Source organism: Globicephala melas, chromosome 19 (genome assembly GCF_963455315.2).
Source record: "Globicephala melas chromosome 19, mGloMel1.2, whole genome shotgun sequence".
Taxonomy (NCBI): domain Eukaryota; kingdom Metazoa; phylum Chordata; class Mammalia; order Artiodactyla; family Delphinidae; genus Globicephala; species Globicephala melas.
Window position 1 is genome coordinate 32,241,068 of NC_083332.1, and position 23,320 is coordinate 32,264,387.

Sequence of the window (23,320 nt, forward strand, 5' to 3'; positions counted from 1 at the left end):
CTTAACAATTATTTTAGGCTGTGTCTCCCGCTTTTTTTGTCTTGTATTTGGAGAGTACTTAAAGAAGTATCTTTATGTCTGAAGTTAAAATCTGAATAACTAAGTGGGAAGACTGGTCCTCTGCTTATTATATGTCAATTGGAGTTTTATATATATTTCACAGCACAGTGAAATTAACACATGGGTTGGTTAGGTTAGGTTGCAAGCTTTAGTGTATTTGCAAAAGAAGAATAACTTCATTAGAATTATTATTTACTTTTGATCAAGACAAGCCAGCAGTGGTAATTTCTCCTTAGTGATATAATCGGAAAAGGAAACTTGTGAACATAAAATGCACATATTGAAATAAGATTAAATGCATACTGATGAAGTTACACCGTTTTGCTCAATACCTCAATCAAGAAATTTTGATAATAAAGAGTATGTATTGATTCTCCGGAATCCTGGGAATGGATAAATGAAAGCAAAAAGAAATATCTACTTTGTATTATAGACCCATAAAATAGTTATTAAATAACTTATTCTTTTAGGTATTTTTTCCTTTACCTTTTCATCACTGCTAGGCAAAACTAATAGTTTCTATAGCTGTGTCAGCAGCTAAGGGATTTCTATTGTTGTTGTTGTTAAAGTAATATATCATGTCTTGTATAATTCAGTTGTGGCTGCACAAGGGGAGGTGTTTAATGTTTGTTTATGCAGCACTTGCTGTGGAAACCACAGAGATCCAGAGAGGGACAGTGGAGAGCTAAGGATAATTAAATGGACAGTCACTGAGGTCACTTACTGATGTCTTTACTGCAGCACCATGTATATTCTGCTTTCCCATGGCAGGTTGTTCGATCATGGTTTAATAGTTAAAGCTTTGTAAAATTACAAAGAAGTCAGAAATCCTCCTGGCCTCAAGTGTTATTATTTACAGTTGGACTGCTAGCAGGAAAGTGCTTAGTTTGATCAGACCGATGCTAAGCTGGGCAAGACACATGGTGAAATCTCAGAGCTCTGTCCTCTGACCTGGGAGTAGACTACTAAGGGTATCAAATTTCCAGGTGGAAAGTTCCCTGAAGATTGAAACATGATTGAGAGAATTTGACTTTTTCAACTAAACAGGTGTGGCCAAGAGGAGAGTTTTTCTCCTCTTGGAAATGTAAGGGGTCCATTATTAGGTCCTTGGAGCTAGAATGAAGGTACAATGTCAGTGAAAGAGTTTTAATTAATCTGTTATCTCTCTTATGGTTTGGAATGGTATTGCCCTTGCTCTTGTATTCACTTTAAAAATTATGGGCAGTACTTTGTGGAGAAGAATCTTGGGTAAGTGATTATCTCTGTTTTCAGCAGAATATGTGGAGGTGGCTCAAGGAAATTTTAGTTTATAAGGCACCTACTCCAAATGAAGTCCAAAGACGTTAGAATTCTTGTAGGTCATTAACCCTGAGTGAAGAACCCAACCTTTTGTTAAAGGTACTTATTGCTTTGATATTAATATTGTATTATTCACATGTGTAAACTGCCCTTCCCCCAAAGTTCCAGTCCATTCCCCAATCAATTCCCGACCTTTATTTCCTTTTAGATCCTGTTTAGCTGCTTTTTTATCATAGAAAATTTTCTTTTCAGGAAACTTTCTTCCCTTTTGAAACTTGGTCTACATTCTTAAAATTGATGATTGTAGGCGGGAACTTAAGATCAAGTTGGTGAGGTAAATAGGTCTTGATATTCAAATTATTATCTGAAGAGCTAAAGTATATATTTTCATACCTGGGGTTTTACTTATTTAAAAAAAATTTTGCCTCAAAGAGTAATTTATGAGATCAAGGAATGCTAACTTGGTGGAATACTTGGGAAAGTATGAGGTGTAGGGAAAGGTGCTGTCTTAGGGAGGACATTTAAAAAGTGCTGAAAAATGTAGTTTTATAGCTTGATGCAAGAGAGGTGAACTCCTCTCTTGCATCTATTTGTTAGAAAGGTGCTCATAATGCAAGAATGAAGGAGAAATGAATTCTAACTAATCAACTTGCATAAGACCCAGATTCATTGTCTTTACATGACACAAGCATAGGTTCTTAGATTTAGAACAGCAAAACACACACACACACACACACACACACACACACACAAAAGACAAAAGACATGAGCAAGCATTTCACAAAAGAGCTACTGCAAATGGCAATTAACGTATGAGAAGTTACTCAACCTGAATAACAATCAAAGAAATATAAATTAGGATGATCTTGTTTTTTCATTTATCAACTTGCTAAAGATTTAAAAGTTTGATAATAACTGGTATTTGAGTATATGAAGAAATAGTTATTGTCTATTGAGGGGATGAAATGGATACCGTTTTCCTGGAGGGCAGTTTCACAATCTGAATCAAGAGGCTTTAAAAGAGCATACCTTTTGACTTAGTGAGTCTCTTGCAAAGAATTTTTATCATAAAGAAATCATCTGTGCCTTCTTGTTAAATGGTGCAGTTAAGCTCACAGTTTATGTATGCCTTCTGCTCCAAACAATGTCAATGACAGATAACACATTGAAAGAATAAAGGGTAATAAAAGAGTCATAGCTGGGCTTACAGGGAGGATACTGTTGACCAGAGAGAGAACAAAACGTAAAGGGATAAGCTGGATTGAAACTGTGGTCCTGCAGGGCTTCTGGTGTGGAAACAAAACGTGAATTTAGGTCCTATGGGTCATAGGGACTAAGCTTTACCACTTGAGATGGGACCAGAACTACGCTTACTGTGTGAAGCCAGGGGTGGAGGTGGAGTTGTACTCCTCGTAAAAGGAGACTGAAAAAAGACCACGGTGTCAGGAACATAGCTTATATGGAGCTAGGGGTTTTGAGGGACAGAAGATAGGTAAACCTACAAGAGTAGAAATTGAATCAGACTGATTGATTGTGGAGTGATGGGGGGAGAGAATGTAGTGCTCCAGATCACCATTTGTGAGGCTTGGTCCTGGACTGGTGGTATAGGGTCCTAGCGGAGGAAACTGCTGAACCACTGTGGAGGGAAAGGGGAGCACATGTGGAGGTGGGGGGGAAGCAAAGACAAAAAAACTGTCCACTCAGACTTAACCTTCAAAACAAAATACTGAAATAATTAAGGAAAACAAGTGCAAAGAGAATCAACAATGTGAATAAAAATTCATTCCAGATGAGATTAATTTTATAGAAAAGTCAGTCAAAGACTGAAATAATTGTGTTTAAGAAATTCAAAGGGATAAGAAAAGGCATCACATTGATAAAAATGAGATTTAAAAATGCCCCCAAATGCAGAAATGGAACAACAACGGCTTTACATGGAAAACAGCCAGGTACAAATTTTGGAAATGAAAAGTATAGTCATAGAAATAATAAACTCAGTAGATGGGATGAACTTTAGCCCTGATACAACTGGAAAGAGAATTGATGAATTGGGGGAGACTACTGAGGAATTCACCCACAATGTAGCATAAAGAGACAAAAGACTGAAAAAAAAGAGAGAGCAGTTGGGAGACTTGGAAGATAGATTGAGAGATTCCACCAAATGTCTAATAGTAGTTCCAGAAAAGTAGAATGAAGATTATGATGGAGAAACAAAATCTGAAGAAGCAAGAGTTGAGAATTTTCCTTATTTAAAGAAAGACATGAGTCTGATACTCTGAGCAATACCATCACGTTGAAACTGGAATGTGAGGGATATAAAGAAAAAAAAAATCCCTAAGAGATTCACACTCCAAAAATGCAGTTTATATACAAAAAGAAGGTTCTTGTTAGTAACAGCAGATGCTAGAAGACAGGGGAATAAAGTGTTCCAAGTGCTAAGGGAAGATTATAGTTAATTTCAATTTTTAAAATCCAAGTAGCCTTTGATTCAAGCATGAGGAAAAAGTACAGATATTTTCGGCCATAAAAAAGACTAAGATGGGCTTCCCTGGTGGCGCAGTGGTTGAGGGTCCGCCTGCCGATGCAGGGGACGTGGGTTCGTGCTCCGGTCCGGGAGGATCCCACGTGCCGCGGAGCGGCCGGGCCCGTGAGCCATGGCCGCTGAGCCTGCGCGTCCGGAGCCTGTGCTCCGCAACGGGAGGGGCCACAGCAGTGAGAGGCCCGCGTACCGCAAAAAAAAAAAAAAAAAAAGACTAGGAGAGTTACACTCTGACTCTCACTAGGAAAACTGTTATATGTTGCAATTTAACAAGAAGAAAAGTGAACGTAGAGGGAAGGTTTTTAATACAAGAAAAAAGGGTGAGCATAGAAATTGATAAAACGTATTGGCAAATTCACTTAATTATTGGTTTAAAATACTACTTTTCTGTTTTAAAGTAAGTACAAAATCAGAACTGTAGATAACAATTATTAATGAGAATGTGAGAAAGGAGGAAGTAAACCATGTGATCTGATATCAGAGACTCTAAAGAAGACACATTACTGGTATCACTAAGAATAATATGAAAATATGATACATTTGAGAACTAAGTTACGTGAAATAGATATTTAGAAAAATATACATTACTTAAATTGCCTCAAGTAGTAGAAAGTCTGACGAAAGCAATGAAGGAAACTGAACGATAATCCAAAGTTTACGCCCCAGATGACAACAGGTCCAATTTTGCATATGCCATATTATCCTCACTTCCCCCTTCTCTTTTGTAAAAACGTTTTCTTGATAAGTGTTCACACGTGTATATACTTTTTAAACCACCACCGGAATCAAAATGCTGCACATATTCATTACACCCTATAGTTTCTTTGTGCCTCTTGGTAATCCTTCCCTCTTCCTTTCATCCCTGGCCCCAGGCAACCACTGATCTGCTTTCTGTCACTGTTGATTAATTTGCATTTTCTAGAGTTTTGCATGAATGGAATCCTGAAGTATGTACTCTTTGATTTGGCATGGCTTCCTTCACTCAGCCTAGGGTTTTGAGATTTATCCATGTTGTATGTATCAATAGTTTATTCCTTTTTATCACTGAGTAGTGAATTTTTGTATTGATATAGCACAATTTCTTTTTCTGTTTTTCAGTATACTACAATTTTTTTGTCTCTTCACTTGTTAATGGACATTTGGGTTAATCCCAGTGGGTTGGCAGTTACAAGTAAAGCTGCTGTGAACATTTTTGTACCCGTTTTTGTATGGACATGTGCTGTCACGTTGCAGGTATATACCTTAGCTTTTTAAGAAATTGGCAGATTGTCTTCCAAAGTGGTTGGAACATTTTATTTTCATGAGAGCAGTGTATTAGAGTTCTAGCTTTGAGAGTTTTGAAAGTAGAAGTTGGTGAATTTGATGTTTAGTTTATTTTTCTTCTGTGGATTGTGCTTTTGGTTTCATATCTAAGAAAACTTTGCCTTTGATTACCCTAAAGACTCAAAGAATTTGTCATATGTTTTTCTACTAGTGTTATAGTTTAGGTTTTATATTTATATTTTGGGTTGGGTTTTATATTTATATATTCATTTAGAGTTAATTTTTATATATAGTACAAGTTGTGGATTAAAGTTCTTTTGTTTTTTAAATATGGATCTCTAATTCTGCAAGTACTATTTGTTGAAAAGATTTTCTTTTTCCATTGAATTAACTTTGAATCTTTGTCAAAAAGCAATTGACCGTAAATAGGATGGACTATTTTTGGATTCTCTTGGTTACATTTATTCCTATTTTCCAGATACTTCATTGTTAGTGTAAAGAAGCACTATAGATTTCTGTGCGTTGATTTTTTATCCTGCAACCCTACAGAATTTGTTTATTAGTTCTAACAGTTTCTGGTGGAGTGTTGAGGATCTTCTGTACATAAGATCATATCATCTGCAGAGACAGCTTTACTTCTTCCTTTTCGATTTGGATGTCTGTTATTTCTTTCTCTTGCCTAATTGCTTTGGCTATGGCTTCTAGTATCATGCTGTGAATAGGCGTGGCGAGAGTGGGTACCCTTGTCATGATCTTAGAAGAAAAGCTCTGAACCTTTAGTATGATGTAGCTGTGGGGTTGTCCTATATGGCTTTTATTCTGTTGAGGGACATTCCTTCTATACCCAATTTTTTGAAGAGTTTTTATAATGCAGGGATGTTGTATTTTGTCAAATGCTTTTTCAGCATCTATTGAAATCATCGTATAATTTTTATCTTTTATTCTATTAATGTGGTGTATTACATTTATTGATTTGCATATGCTGAACCATCCTTGCATCTGAGGGGTAAATCCTATTAGGTCATAGTGTATGATCTTTTTAATGTGCTGTTTGCTAATAATGAGTTTGGGAGTATTCCTTTTTCTTTAATTTTTGCAAGAGTTGAAGAGCATTAATTCTTCTTTAAATGTTTGATTCACCAGTGAAATCATATTTGTTGGGAGGTTTTTGTTTACTCATTCAGTCTCCTTACTTGTTGTTATTGGTCTGTTCAGATTTTCTATTTCTTCATGGTTCAATCTTCATGGTTCAATCTTGGTAGATGAATGTTTCTAGGAATTTATCCACTTCTGTGTTATTCAGTTTGTTGGCATATAATTAATCTTAGTAGTTCTACGATCCTTTGTATTTCTGTGTTATTATTTGTAATTTCTCTTTTTTCATTTATAATTTTATTTACATCTTCTCTCTTTTTTCCTTAGTAAGCTAAAAGTTTGTCAATTTAGCATATATTTTAAAAAAACCATGTGGTTTTATTGATTCTTTTTGTTTCTTTTTCTTTTCTTGTCTCTCATTTATTTCTGCTCTGATCTCGGTTATTTCCTTCTTTCTGCTAACTTGAGCTTAGTTCATTCTTTTTCTAGTTCCTTTAGGGGTAAAGTTAAGTTGTTTATTGGAGAGCTTTTTGTTTTCTTAATGTATGCATTTATCACTATAAACTTCCTTCTCATAAGTGCTTCTCCTGCATCTCATAAGTTTTGGTATGTTGAGTTTCCATTTTTGTTTGTTTCAAGATAGTTTTAAAATTCTCTTTTTATAGCTTCTTTGATCTATTGGTTGTTCAGGAGTCTGTTTTTTAATTTGCACATGTTGGTGTATTTTCCAACTTTCCTTCTGTTCCTGCTTTCCAGTTTCATACCATTGTAGTTAGAAAAGATACTTGGTATGATTTCAGTCCTCTTAAATTAGCTAAGACTTGTTTTATGGCCTACCATACATCTGTCCTGGAGAATGTTCTTTGTGCACTTGAGAAGAATGTATTCTGGATGGAATGCTCTGTATATGTATGTTAAGTATTAAAGTATACTTAAAGTATAGTTCATGTCCAACGTTTTCTTACTGATTTTCAGTCTGGATAACCTGTTGTTGAAAGTGCAGTACTGAAGTCCCCACTATTATTGAATTGTTGTCTGTTTTTCTCTTCAGATCTGTTAGTACAGTTGACCCTTGAACCACATGGATTTGAACTGCACAGGTCTACTTTTATGCAGATTTTTTTCAGTAAATATACAATCAGCCCTCCATATCCATGGGTTCTGCATTCACAGATTCAACCAAGCATGGATTGTGTACTAAATTTGTAATTTGTGGTTGGTTGAATCTCTGGATGTGGAACCCATGAGTACAGAGAGCCAACTGTGGGACTGGGCATACTTGGATTTCGGTTTCTGAGATGAGTACTAGAACCAATCTCCCATGGATACTGAGGGACGACTGTATTTGTTTAATATATTTAGGTGTTCCAATGTTGGGTATATATATATTTATGATTGTTATATCAGCTTGATGAATTTACCCATCTATCATGGTATAATGACCTTCTTTATCTTTTATTGCTGCTTTTGAGTTAAAGTCTATTTCATCTAAGTATAGCTACCCTGTACCCTAAGTATAGCTCTCTTTTTGTGTTCTTAAATCTTAAGTGAGTCTTTTGTAGGCAGCAAAGAGTTGTGTATTGTATTTTTTTTAATCCATTTGGCTACTCTGTGTCTTCTGTTTGGAGAATTTGATCCATTTACATTTATTTATTTATTTTTTAAAATTTATTTATTTATTTATGGCCGTGTTGGGTCTTCGTTGCTGTGCGCGGGCTTTCTCTAGTTGCGGCAAGCGGGGGCTACTCTTTGTTGCGGTGCGTGGGCTTCTCACTGTGGTGGCTTCTCTTGTTGTGGAGCGCGGGCTCTAGGTGCGCGGGCTTCAGTAGCTGTGGCTCAAAGGCTCTAGAGTGCAGGCTCAGTAGTTGTAGCGCATGGGCTTAGTTGCTCCGCAGCATGTGGGATCTTCCCGGACCAGGGCTCGAACCTGTGTCTCCTGCATTGGCAGGTGGATTCTTAACCACTGCGCCACCAGGGAAGCCCCTCCATTTACATTGAGAATGATTATTAATAGGAAGGGACTTACCAATGCCATCTTTTAAATTGTTTTCTGGCTATTTTGTAGTGCCCTTGTTCTTTTCTTCCTCTCTTGCTGTCTTCCTTTGTGAATTGATGATTTTCTCTAGTGGTATGCTTTGATTCCTTTCTCTTCATGCTTGTGTATCAACTGTAGGGTTTGGCTTTATGGTTAATATGAGGTTTACATAAAACATCTTATAGATGTAACAATCTATCTTATGCTGATAGTTGCATATAAAGACTACCCTTTTATTCCTCCCTTTTATTTTTCTGATGTCAAAATTTGCCTCTCTTTGTATTGTGTATTCATTAGTAAATTATTGTAGGTATAGTTTAAAAAATATGTTTACTAAACTATTTCAGTCTTTATATTAGAGATAAGTGGTTAGCACATCACCATGTTACAGTATCAGAGTTTTGATTTTTACTATGTATGTTATCATTGTATTGTATATTTCCGTATATTTTTGTGTTATTAATTTAGTGTCCTTTCATTTCAGCTTACAGAATTCCTTTCAGCATTTCTTGTAAGGCAGACCTCATAAAGATGAATTCCCTCAGCATTTGTTTGTTTGGGAAAGTCTTTATTTTTTCTTCATTTTCAAAGGACAACTTTGCCAAATAAATTCTTGGTTGGTAGTTTTTTTCTTTCAGCACCTTGAATATATCATCCCACTGTCTCCTGGTCTGTAAAGTTTCTGTTGAAAATCCAACAGCGTTATGGGGGTTCCCTTGTAGGTAATAGGCTTCTCTTGTTGCTTTTGAGATTCTCTTTTTTGTCTTTGAGTTTTGACAGTTTTATTGCATTGTATTTTGGGTTAGATCTTTTGGGGTTGAATTTGTTTGGGGACCTATGAGTGTCATGAATTTGGATGGCCAGATCCTTCCCTATATTTGGGAAGTTCTCAGCTATTATTTCTTTAAATACGCTTTCTGCCCCCTTCTCCCTCTCTTTCCCTTCTTGGACTCCAGAGGTTCACAGACTGCTTCTCTTGATGGTATCTTATAGTTCACGTAGGCCTTCTTCACTCTTTTTCATTTTTTTCTTTGCTTTCCTCTGACCCGATAATTTCAAAAGTCCTGTTTTCTCTTCACAGATTCTTTCTTCTGTTTAATCCATTCTGCTGTTGATACTCTCTGTTGCACTTTTTATTTCATTCATAATTTCATACATTCAGCTGTATTTTTCAGCTCCATAATTTGTTTGGTTTCTTATCATTCCTGTCTCTTTGTTTAACTTCTCATTTTGTTTGTGAATTTTCTTCCTAAATTCTTTGAATTGTCTTTCTGTATGTTCTTGTAGCTTATTGAGCTTCCTTAAATCAACTGTTTTGAATTCTTTATTGGGCAAATCATAGACCTCCATGTCTTTGGAGTCAGTTACTGGAAAATTATTGCTATCCTTTTTTTTTTTTTTTTTTTTTGCAGTACGCGGGCCTCTCACTGTTGTGGCCTCTCCCGTTGCGGAGCACAGGCTCCGGACGTGCAGGCTCAGCGGCCATGGCTCACGGGCCCAGCCGCTCCGCAGCATGTGGGATCTTCCCGGACTGGGGCACGAACCCGTGTCCCCTGCATCGGCAGGCGGACTCTCAACCACTGCACCACCAGGGAAGCCCTATTGCTATCCTTTGATGGTGTCCTGTTTCCTTGATTTTTCATATTCCTCGAAGTCTTACATTTTCTGTCTTTGCATTTGAAGTAGCACTCACTTCCTCTAGTCTTAACTGAGTGACTTCCAGAGGGAAATTCCTACTGTTTGCCATGATAGGTATTCTGAGGCTCTCTCAAACCTTCTTGGATACCCCTGTCCCACATTTCTTGCTCCCTCTTGTGGGAGAATTCTTAAGCTTGTATACCTTCTCTTAGTCCTGCAAAGCACCAGGCTGAGTACTGACAGCCTCCCTTTTGCTTTTCCAAAGGCAGTGCTGAATGCTCAGATTTGTGGTCTCTCTCTGTTCCACAGATTCAGAATGGCTTTCTGAGCATGCTCACTAGAGAGCATGAAAAAGCTTGCTCTCACCACCATCAGGAGTGTGCATACCTGCCACAGAATGGGAGAATGGGAGTGTTTGTGAGTGAAGCTTATGGAGAACTGGCAGTGCCCATGGTCCAGTTGGGGGATCAGCAGATGGGACAACCCTAGTGTCTTGTGAGTGGGCCCCTTGATGGAGTCCATGATGTGGTTAATAGGATATATGTCCCTTTAATACATTCATTCCAATCCCTGGCTGCTGTTCTCTCAGCCTCTCACGCTCCCCCTCCTCCCCCCGACCCCAGTCATGCAGCTCATGATTAAGTGAGAGAGAAATGTGCCTCTTTGGTAGCATCCCACACAGCTGGAGGAGCTGGCTACCCACTCACACGGTTTCACTTTTTACTGTGGGAGAAATCTCAGGCCAAGACGGATTCTCTTAGCACTGAGCTGTGCTCCCTTGTGGGAGGGGTGATGTTGGTACGTCAAACCATTCCTCTTACTCTCTCCAGTGTGTCCACTCTTGGATATTTGTGCTCAAACACTGTGCTGGAACTTCTCCACTGAACTCCTCGACTTCCACAAAGGCTTTCTTTTCTGTGGGTGATTGTCTAAGTCGGTGTTCTCCAGGGCCTCCTGGACCTTGGCTGAGAGGAGCTGGGGCCCATTCCTGGGCCATTTCAGGGGCCACAGCTGGGATTGAGGTCTGTATGCCTATTTCCTGACTCACAGGTTGACAAGACTTCTCCTGGGTCCCTGGAGTGTGGTGCTGGATCACACAGCTCCCACAGAAGGGACTTTTGTCTGTGGTTGGATGCCAAATTGTTTTTGTTGAGGGGGGGCATACAATCAAGTGATGTCTTACTCGGCCATGATCCTGACATCATTCTCCCCCAGGCAACATGTTTTTTTTAATGATTTGAATCCTTTTAAATATAGTGATATCAAGATATGGTCTATCTTGGCAAATGTTCTACGTGTATTTGAAACAAATGTGTATTTTGCTGTTTGGTTAACTGTTATATAAATGTCAATTAGGTCAAGTTAGTTTATGGTGTTGTTCTGTATTCTTACTAAGTGTTCCGAATACTTGTTCTAGCATATTGAGAGAGGGGTGATATTGACTGTAATTGTGGAATCATCTACTGTTGGCCCTTGAACAACATGGGTTTGAACTGTGTGGGTCCACTTATAACGTGGATAGTTTTCAACAGCAAATACTATAGTACTACATGATTCTTGGTTGGTTAAATCTGGAAGCGGAGGAACCGCGGATACAGAAGGCCGACTCTAGGTTATATGTGGATTAACCCCTGTGTTGTTCAACGGTCAAGCATATTTCTGTTTGCTAGTCTATCAATTTTTGCTTAATGTATTTGATAGATCTGTTATTAGTTGCATAGATATTTAAGACTGGTATGTTCTCTTGATGAATTGATTCCTTTATGATTGTGAAATGACTCTTTTTGCCTCTAATAATATTTTTTGCTCTGAAGTCTATTTTGTCTAGTGTCAGTATAGCTACTTCAACTTTCTTTTGATTAGTATTACTGTGGTAAATATTTTTTTTTTCATCCTTTTACTTTTTAAAATATTTTTTATTGTGATAAAATATGCATAAGACTTTTTAAAGTGTACAGTTTTGTGGCATTAAGTACATTCACGTTGTTGTGTCCATCCTATTACTTTTAATTTATTTGTTTCTTTATTCTTGAGGTCAATATCTTATAGGCAGGATATAGTTGGATATTGATTTTTAGAATTTAATCTGACAGTCTCTTCTTTTTAACTGAATTGTTTAGACTGTTTACATTAAATGTGATTGTTTATATGGTTGGATTTAATTCTACCAGTTTACTTTTTGCCCTTTGTTCTCTTTTATTCTCTATTTCTGTTTTTTTGGTTTGATTTTTCATGATTCTGTTTTATCTCCCTTGTTGGCTAGTCTCCTATAACTCTTTGTTATTATATTATGGTTGTTTTAGGATTTCTAGTATCCATCTTTATCTTAATAGATTCTTCCTTGAAGTAGTACTATTGCACTTCACATGTAGTTTAAGAATCTTACAATATACTTCCACTCTGTTTTAACTGTTGTGTTATTGTTATTACATGTTTCACTTCTACATATATTATAAACCCAGCAGTGTACTATTATTTTTGCTTTATATAGTTGTATTTTATAAAGATTATATAGTAAGGAATAAAGTCTTTTCTATTTCAAATGTAGTTATTATGTGTGATGCTTTTTATTCCCCTGTGAAGACTCAGATTTATCTAGTATCATTTTCTTCCTATCTGATGGTCTTCCTTTATCATTTCTTACCATGAAGCGCTGCTGGTGTTGAATTTCTACTTTTATATATCTGAAAAAGTATTTATTTTGCCTTTGTTTTTGGAAGATGTTTTGGCTTGGGATAGAAACCTAGTTTGACAAATTTTTTTTTTCTCTCAGTTATTTGAAAATGTTTCTTCACTATCTTTGGGTAACATGCTTTCCATGAGATATTTCATGTTATGATCTGTTCCTGTGTACTTACTATTTCTTTTTCTCTGACTGCTTTAAAGATTTTCTCTTTTTCACTGATTTTAAGTAATTTGATTATATTGTGCCTTAGTGTTATTTCCTCATTGTGTGTGTGTGTGTGTGTGTGTGTGTGTGTGTGTGTGTGTAGTTCTTTGAACAACTTGAATCTGTGGATTTATAGTTTTCATCAAATATGGAAAATTCTTGGGCAGTATTTTTCTTTCTCCCATTCTTTCTCCTCTTCTTTGATGACTGTAATCATATGTATTAAACTGCTTAAAGTCATCCCACAGCTCACTGATACTCTAATAATTATTTTTTGCCTGTGTTTCCATTTGGATAATTTCCACTGCTATGTCTTGTTTTCACTATTCTTTTCTTTTGTAATATCTAACCTGTTTTGAATCCTATCCAATATATTTATATTTCATCTCAGACATTGTGGTTTTCCTGTCTGGAAGTTTAATTTCTTTTTCTCTATTAACCATGTTCAGTCTTTTCCCAACTTCTTGTACTTATGAACTACAGTTATGTCACTATTTTTAATGTACTTGTCTCCTAATTCTGTCATCTGTGCCATTTTGGGGTCGGTTCCAATTGACTGATTTTTCTCTTCATTATCACTCATATTACCTTGCCTTATAGTCTTGTCTTCCTTTCCATGCCTTGTAGTTTTTGATTAGTTTGATCTTTTCAGTCTTACTTTTAAGCTGTTTATAAAGGAATAGAGCAGTAGTCCAGGGCTAATTTTATACCACTATTGAGGCAAAATCCTCCTGAGAATTCTTCCTGATTTGTGGATTATGAGTTTTTTTTCACTCTAACTGGATTTTTGGTCTACTACAGCATAGGCTCCCATTATTAAGAACTGAACAAGAAATGCTAAAAAAAAAAATTCTTGAAAACATTGTAGAGCTACCAAAGCAGCCAGGACTTGAGAGTCCAGAAGTAGTGGTTATAAGCATTGGTTTTAAGTTTAAAAAATAGAATTGATTTTAATTAAAATTACTTAAAATGTTTACATTTATATGTGTTTTTTTTAAAGTGAAAGATTGAACACTTCTTGAAAGATCAGATTTCTCTTGTTTCAGGGTTGTGTGGTGGAGTGTAGTGGAAATTACCTTTATACTTAGGGAATGAGATTATGAGTTGTGACTAGTAGTGTAATTTTTGCCAGCCACTTTGTATCTCTGGATGGGCCTTTGTTTCTTCATCTGTTCTAAACTTTCACAATAATTTTTATTTTTATCACCAGTGTAGTTAATCGAGGCATTTTATATATATAAAGTTTTATGGAGAGTTTTTATACAGTTCTGCTGTAGTTCACCCAGGGAAATTAATGTCTGAATTTCTTATGTACATGGCATAAAGTATAATTTGATGGGTTACACATAGGATTGCTTATAAATAATTCACAACTAATAAATAAAACTGTCCTTTTCAGACATGGGTAAATAACAGTAGCAAGTGGTTGCCACAGTGTATTGAGGGTTTTTTTATGCACTTGGCAATGGTCTTAGATCTCTACATGTACTACTTCATTTATACGTCACAGGGAGATACACCAGTCCCAAATCATATATTTACGCTGGTAGTACTGGTGTTAGAACTAACAGTTAGGCTTCTTAAATGCTCATGCTTTGTTATAGACCCCTTCCTCCATTTGAATGCCATTTTCTTAATATCTGCATAGTTTATAGTTTATAAAATGCACTAATATATATGATTAATTTTATTTCATCTTCACAAAACCCTGTGAAACAGGGTTTTACAGATGAGTAAAGTGAGGTTTGGAGAGGTTGATTCAGGTGTGGTACCACATCTAGGAAGTGATAGAGTCGGGATACAAATTCTACTCTTCCCTCCAAATTGTTTATTTTTACCGTGCCGTATTTTCAGTGAGTAAAGGAAAGCAAATGCTCTTTGTTGAGATACTTTTTTTTCTTTTTAAAAGCAAATATGGAATATGGGTATATGAAATATTTATTTATACTTCTTTTGGCTTAACTACTTCTCACTCATCTTTCTGGTATTAGTTTTGATGTGTCTTCCTTGGGGAGATTTCCCTTACTTATGCTCTTCCCAAGGACTAGGTCAGTTTTCCTACTTATTATTTGAAACCCTCAGAAGATCAGGTGCTTATTTTTTTTTTTTTTTTTTTTTGCAGTACGCGGGCCTCTCACTGTTGTGGCCTCTCCCGCTGCGGAGCACAGGCTCCGGACGCGCAGGCTCAGCGGCCATGGCTCACGGGCCCAGCCGCTCCGCGGCATGTGGGATCTTCCCGGACCGGGGCACGAACCCGTGTCCCCTGCATCGGCAGGTGGACTCTCAACCACTGCGCCACCAGGGAAGCCCTGGGTGCTTATTTTTATATTGAACATTCATAAGCCTTTATTTGTGATTATATTTTGAAGACTCAGACAAAATTAATTTTTTAATGAACCTGACAAAATATGATTCATAGTTTAAAAATTATGTGGAAAATGAAAAATGGATAAAGAATAGGGGCTGTTAGCATAATCTGACGAGGCTGAAGAGACAGCAGTGGGATGGAAAATACACTTCATCTGTGAAAGATACATCTTCACATTAGGAGTCATGATCCAGTTAATCTTTTTAGGTAATACCTGTAAGATTCGCAAGCTATATGCCTATTTGACAAGATATGGAAGCTCAGATACAGCTTAACTTTTCACAGTGAGTCAGAAGCTTATTAGGGTTAAAGTTTCTGACATCCAACCTTTATGGTTTTGAGTTGCCATGTGTTTTACTTAAGGCCTTGTGTCTGTGTACCCGTTCCTTGCAGGAGCTACGGAGGTGGTTGTAGCCCTCATGGAGGGGTCTTCAGAGCTCCTCCTGCAGGTGGGAGAGCTGAGGCTTTGCACTCCCTCTGGCTTTCTGTGTGGCATGTGTGAACAGCTTGATGTATTTGACACCAGGGTGACAGCAAAGAAGCTGTGAGCAGAGCAGTGTGCTGTAAGGCCCAGCTGTGTGGATTTATCTGCATCTCAGGCGGAGGAGCAGCAGTTAGCCAGATCTGACAGTCAAACACGAGTGCCTTCTGCCTCCACTCCAGAGTGCATTTGAATGTCGTGTGTGTTTACTGACGGCTTGACATTTGACACAAAGAAATTGTCAGAGCTGTTTCTCTTCCCCCTCTTCACTCTTTACTGTGCTAGTCTACAAGTCTACCCCCGAAATACTTTAGCATACATCACAAAAGTATGCACTGTCTAATATAAAGCCAAAAATCATGTCATGTCATCTTCATCTTTGTACTGAATTCCACGTGAAGAATTAATAGGTAATACACTTGAGTTGATAATTGGTAATATGTTGAATAGGCAATATGTTTACAGAGTTCAAAAATCAAAACAATACAAAAGGAAATACTTTGTATAACCTTACTCCATCCCTGGCCCCTTCTAGTTGTTTCCTACCTCTGCCCCTGAGCGAGAACCACTTGAGTAGTTTGTCACATGTCCTTTATGTTTCTTTATGCAAATACAAGCAGATATTCTTTCCCTTGCCTTTCACTTCCCCATGTGTCCTGGAGAGCTCTTTGTTTCACTAAAGGGAGCCTCCTCGGTCTTGTTTACTGTTGCTTTGTATTTCATTGTGTGGATGTACCAGCATTTATTTAACCATCCTCTGTGGATGGACACTGGCACTGTTTCTAATCTTTTTTTTTTAGTTGGGATATAATTCACACACCATAAAATTCAACCTTTTAAGTATGCAACTAAGTGGTTTTTAATATGTTTCCAAGCTTCTGGTCTACAAATAGTGGTCCAGTGAGTAAACTTGTACATACATTCTTCAGAACATGGTACAAGTAAGAAATTAAAATCCTTAGAAGTAGGATTTTGGGATCAAAGGGAATGCATTTGAATTTCGATAGGAGTTGTCAGTTGCCCTGCATCGGAATTGTACCCTTGTGCACTCATGAGTATGAGAGGACTTGTTTCTCTACAGTTATGCTCAAAGTGACTATGCCTTTTTATAAAGCAATCTTAATTTTTAAGAAATGTGTGATGTTCATGAACTACCAGTTTAATCTAATAATCATTCCTGATTGCTTCACCAAGGCAAATATGACCAAAGGTTCTTTTTAAGTTGATAAATAGTGCTATTTATAATTGATCTCATTAGTTAATCAGTAGAATTACAGGTTGTGAATGTTGATGTACAGAGCAGATTTCATCTGTATGGCCTTAAGTTGAGTGATTTCCTGACCCCATTCTCTCCCATCATAGAGATATAACAATGCTCACAGTATTAAAATTAAAATTCCCAGTGGAAAAAGACCAGTTATATTCTGCTTGCTCTATGGTAGGAACATTCCTGTAGAATTTTATCCTTTCGGATACCTGCACCCCAGTGTTCATAGCAGCACTATTTACAATAATAAGACATGGAAACAACTTAAGTGTCCATCAACAGATGAATGGATAAAGAAAATGTGGTGTATATATATGTATATGTGTATATATAATATATAAATATATATATACACACACACAATGGATTATTACTTAGCTATAAGAAAAGAATGAAATAATGCCATTTGCAGCAACACGGATGGACCTAGTAATTGTCATACTAAGTGAAGTCAGACAGAGAAAGACAAACATCGTATGATATCACTTAGATGTGGAATCTTAAAAAAATGATATAAATGAACTTATTTACAAGTAGAAATAGACTCACAGTCATAGAAAACAAACTTATGGTTAGCAAAGGGGAAAGGGAGGAGGAAGGATAAATTTGGAATTTGAGATTAACAGATACAGACTACTATATATATAAAAAGGAATTTTATCCTCTTGATACAGCCTTACAGGTTATGATGTTTTCTGTCTGTCTGATGCACTGGACCTCAACTGAGCCGAGAAGTGGTTGTTTTTATAATAATTTTACTGAAGTATTTATTATAAGTGGAATTTCAGCCTCCAGTGGTGCTTGTTCATCTTTGGGACAGGTCTCTTGCTGTTTAATCTGGTCAAGGTGGAATACGTAATTCCTAATAGAAATCTGTACCTTTGTGTTCCCTATTATATGCAGATTAGCTTTATGGACTCTCCTGAAGAGATTTTAAGGTGGTATTTGTAAGGTGGAGCCATCTCAAAGTCTGAGAGATCATGTGCATTTCAATTGTTCAAGCCTTTAACATCTTTTTAAACATTAAAACTTTTTGGGGGGCATGTAAGTGTTCTGTCTATAGAAAGGACTGGTAAAAGATTCATAGGAAAATGCAGGCTTTCCTGAGCCTGAAGTGAAAATTGAGGTGTAGGTTTTGATTAAGTTTGTGATGGACTGCATAAATGTGCAAGTATAGGCATGAAAACATCATTAGTTCTTTCTGTGTCCCAAATAATGACTAATGTGGAAAACAGATAAACCTCTTAACCAATGATTTATATAAACCAATGGTTTGTGTTAGTATTATGGGTCCTTTGTAAAGGAAGATTCTTCATAGTTTAACTGGTAAGCCAGTCTTATCATTACAGATGAGAAAGTACCTTTTAGACAAAGCAGAAAGCTTTAATTATATAAACAGACTAGAATTTTGCATAAGAGTAAAGTGTACTCTTTTGCCTCTCTTAGGTCAACTGGTTGCCATTTTTCTATTCCCTTTTTTCTTTATTCACTTTGGATAATTATAAAAAAGATCCAGAAAGGACTTGAGTTCTGCCTGAAGGGGTATTTGCTCTGGACTACTCTGTGATGGGTTAGTGTGAGAAGGCTGCCCAGAGATGGGAGAGGATGATTCTCAGGGCCACCATGTCTGGTTGAGCAGGTTGTTCACTGCATAAAGACAGTGCCCATTGGGACAGGTTGGGGCTAAAATCCAGTTTGTGTTCTCCAAGTCATGCTGTAGGGAGTAGGGGGGCATCAACCCAGAGTAAGACACACCATTTTCTAATTCTTATAAAAGTGCCTTAATGGCTGACAACAGCCTGAATAACACATTGTACTGCAGTTTTATTTGTTTCTGCCTTTTCTTTCAGAAAATTTCTGTAGTATATAGGTGATTTCTATGTGTATGTGTGTCTGTGTACACACATATATATATATGCTATTTATATGCCACGTACACACACACACATATCACACATGCTTGAATATAAGGTTAGATATTCTTTGAAAAAAATCCCTCATAAGGAGGGTGTCATCTTGTATGTATTTGGTTCCTTATAAAGTACTTTATAATGCGGCGTCGTTTCTTAGTTACCTTGTTTGAACAGCATGGGTACTATTTGGAAGACAAAGTAGCTTGAAATGGCCTCAGACAATACTAGTTGTGGGTGCTTGAAAAGATTTCTTTATCAAATTGGAAAAGAAAAGAAGCAAAGATATTCAAGATACATTTAGTAATTATTCTAGGGATGAAAGATCACTTTTAAAAAGTAATGTGGGGCTTCCCTGGTGGCGCAGTGGTTGAGAGTCCGCCTGCCGATGCAGGGGACACGGGTTCGTGCCCCGGTCCGGGAAGATCTCACATGCCGCAGAACGGCTGGGCCCGTGAGCCATGGCCGCTGAGTCTGCGCGTCCGGAGCCTGTGCTCCACAACGGGAGAGGCCACGACAGTGAGAGGCGTGAGTACCGCATAAAAAAAAAAAAAGTAATGTGTAAGTGGATATGATCTCAAATAAATGTATACAGGATGAATAAATTCTCCAAATACCCTGACGTTATGTAAATGGATACCTGTGGCTTGGTTGGAGAGTTTCAGTGATGGTAAGGATTCGAAAACTGCTGTGTCTCAAGCAGATTATACAGGCAGGAAGATTTGTTCTGGAAAACTGATTGGATAATTAAATTTGAGTTTGATTGGATAACTCAAAAGGTGACTCTAGTGATGAAGAAAAAGACCCTAATGTTAAAGATACAGGTCAAGAGTGAAGCAAATTGCTTCCTGAAATGTGAGAGTGAATAAAATAATTATGTCTAAGTTAATGTTTTATATGATGTATAATTTAAATGCAAGTAATTAAATGAATACATTTTATAATTGACTTTTGACTAATTTCTCTCTCGAAAAGTTTGTACATTCAAGTTGGCTAAATTTTGGAGGGTAGTCTCTTATGGGAAAAAATAAGGGATTGTCTTATGTTTTGGGTCAGTTTATATTCAGTCACCTGTAATCATTATTATTTTTAAACAGAAACTGAGGCTTCTTGAAGAGCTTGAAGACACTTGGCTTCCTTATCTGACCCCCAAAGATGATGAATTCTATCAGCAGGTAAGGTCTTTTAATATTTGTCAATTTGCACTGATTTTTTCCTGCTCTACCTTATTTTACCTATGAAGCCACTGTGGTCTAGAGAGGTTAAATGAGAGGTGAAATGGTCTAAGTCGGTCATCCAGTGTCTCCTCACCCCCAGAATATATAAATTCCTGCACAATCTGCTTTCTGCTCTGAACTTAGTGCTTTAGCATAGTCGACTGTCTTTTCTTCCCCAAGCATTCTGTGTTCTTCCTCACTCCTTGCTTCTGCTCCTTCTGTTTCTTCTGCATAGAATATTCTTTTGCCTCTTATCCTGTTGCCAGATGACTAATTTTTCAAGACTTCACTTAAACATCGCCTCCTTTGTGAAAGTTTCTTTACTTACCTTACCAACTAATAGAATTGATTGCACTCTCCGCTGTGCTCCTTGTACCTTATAAATAACTTGATTGTACCTATCACATTGTATTGCAGTTGTGCGATTCTGTGTCTCGCCCCCTGAATTAGTCAGCACTCTTTCAATTGCAAGTGACAAAATCACAAACAAATTCATTGTGACAAAAAAGGGAATTTATTGACTTACTTAACTTGGATGTCAAGGAGCACATGGCCGAATCCAGTTTCTCGAAAGACGTCATCTGATCACTGTTTTTGTTTCTTGGCTTCGCTTTTTTCTGTGTGGCTTCATGCTAGATAGGCTCTCCCCTGATAGTACAGGAGGACTCTGACAGCCCAGGGGGGTATGTGGTCTTAAGCACATAGGATCTTAGAAGAAGGTGGTGATTTCTTTTTTCCTGGTCTGTCTGATTCCCCCAGTAATGATCTCGTTGGCCTGGTTAGAGGCATGTGCCTATCCCTGAATCAGTCATTGTGTTCAAGGGAGTGAGATGCTCCTGTTTGCCTGGCCTAGTTTCTGCACCCACTCTTGGAGTAGGGCTGGAGTATGACCATTCCCACTCGCATTGCATGGAGTGTGAGTCAGAGATGGATGGTTTTCCCAAAGGAAAACTGGAGCCCTGTTCCAAAGAAGGAAAGAAAGGCATGCTGAGCAGTAAAAATAGTACCTTTTCATCTCTTCTTTCCTACTAGAATGTTAGCTCTTGGGGTATAAGAATTGGGTCACATCAGCTTGGTTTCTCCAGCACCTAGCATATGCTTGTCGTGCATATAGCTGATTCTCAGTAACCATGGAAAGAAGAGAGGAAAGAACGAGCTTACCCGTCTAGAATCCCAGGTCTCTGTGCATTCTCAGTTCCAGGACATCATCTGTCATCTCCACCGTCATTAGAACTTTGCTACCTTTCACCTGGACAGCCCTTTTATGGATTGCTCTAGTTTTCTTTGCCCCTCTTTAAAGCTGTAGTAGACTTTTTTTTTTTTTTAAACCAAAACAAAAATCCAAGCATGTCAACATTCTGCTTCAAATCCCACAATGGTCTGTGGCCCGGCTCCTGCATTTCCAGCCTCGTCTTCCCCATGTTTTTACCTTTGTACACACACTGGGTTTGGGCAGTAGCTCAGACTAGCTGTGCAGTATTATATTTTGGGTCTTCCTGCTACATCCTTTCCATCTTCCTTCCTTGGAGAACTTCTGCGTTACCTGTTATTAGTAACAGCTCACGTGTCATCTCCTGTAGGATGCTTCCCTGACACGTCTATAGCCCAGAGGTTGTCTCTGCTCTCTCTTGTGTGCACTTATAGTACTTCATGTGTACCTTAGTTATCTCAGGTCATTGGAATGATTTTATATGCTCCTTTCCCTCATTCTCTGTACTGTATATAGGGCCTGGCACCTAGTAGGTATTTAATTAGTTTGCTTGAATGGATGAATGAATTAATGTATGCATTAGCTCATTTAAAAAGCAAGACAGATATAATAATATCTGGTGTGATTTTAGTTTTGTTTTACACACAAATGCTCCTCCCCAGGGAGGTGGCCTCTAGAACCATCTGCGGGACTGATACAGAAATGTTATTTCCCAGACTGGTAGACTTCTCTATTTTGAACTTTTCTAGTTTTCCAAATTATCTAAATGAACATGTATTCTTTTGTAATCAGGAAAAAAATAATTTTAAAAAGTATCCTTAAAAGTATCCCAAATGTAATCAGTTCTTAAATCCTTGCTAGTATTTTCATAGATAGGAGCTTCCTGGTACATGGTAATGCACATTATTATAAAGCAACGTCTGAGCCTTTTTAGCTTTTGTATGGTGAAAGTAGTGCATGAACAATTAAACAAGGATAGCCCAGGTGCTGTGAGCCAGCCATACGCTGAGCCACAAAAGGAGACTCCAAGGCAAACAGAACAACTATCAAGGCTTCACTTTTTAAAAAATTTTTGAACCTTATTTAATTTATTTTTTTATACAACAAGTTCTTAATTAGTTACCCATTTTATGCATATTAATGTGTATATGTCAATCCCAATCTTCCAATTCATCCCACCACCACCACAGCCCCGCCACTTTCCCCGCTTGGTGTCCGTACGTTTGTTCTCTACAGCTGTGTTTCTATTTCTGCCCTGCAAACCGGTTCATCTGTACCATTTTTCTAGGTTCCACATATATACGTTAATATACGATATTTGTTTTTCTCTTTCTGATTTATTTCGCTCTGTAGGACAGTCTCTAGATCCATCCATGTCTCTACAAATGACCCAATTCCATTCCTTTTTACGGCTGAATAATATTCCATTGTATATGTGTACCACATCTTCTTTATCCACTCGTCTGTCAATGGGCATTTAGGTTGCTTCCATGACCTGGCCATTGTAAATAGTGCTGCAATGAACGTTGGGGTGCATGTGTCTTTTTGAATTATGGCTTTCTCAGGATATGCCCAGTAGTGGGGTTGCTGGGTCATATGGTAATTCTACTTTTAGTTTTTTAAGGAACCTCCATACTGTTCTCCATAGTGGTTGTATCAATTTACAATCCCACCAACAGTGCAAGAGGGTTTCCTTTTCTCCACGCCCTCTCTAGCATTTGCTGTTTGTAGATTTTCTGATGACGCCCATTCTAACTGGTGTGAGGTGATACCTCACTGTAGTTTTGATTTGCATTTCTCTGATAATTAGTGATGTTGAGCATCTTTTCATGTGTGTCTTGGCCATCTGTATGTCTCCTTTGGAGAAATGTCTATTTAGGTCTTCTGCCCATTTTTTGATCGGGTTGTTTGTTTTTTTAATATTGAGCTGCATGAGCTGTTTATACATTTTGGAGATTAATCCTTTGTCCATTGGTTCGTTTGCAAATATTTTCTCCCACTCTGAGGGCTGCTTTTTCATCGTTTGTAGTTTCCTTTGCTTTGCAAAA

The 23,320-nt window shown here is 37.6% G+C and overlaps 1 protein-coding gene across 1 annotated transcript in view; it reads left to right on the top strand.

Moving 5' to 3' along the window:
• Positions 1 to 23,320, top strand: part of FTO (FTO alpha-ketoglutarate dependent dioxygenase) — a 374,717-nt gene that overhangs the window by 77,671 nt on the left and 273,726 nt on the right. Inside the window, exon 2 of the mRNA XM_030832950.2 lies at positions 19,943 to 20,020. Within this exon, the coding sequence (XP_030688810.2) occupies positions 19,943 to 20,020 (78 nt within the window). The remainder of the gene's footprint in view (positions 1 to 19,942; positions 20,021 to 23,320) is intronic.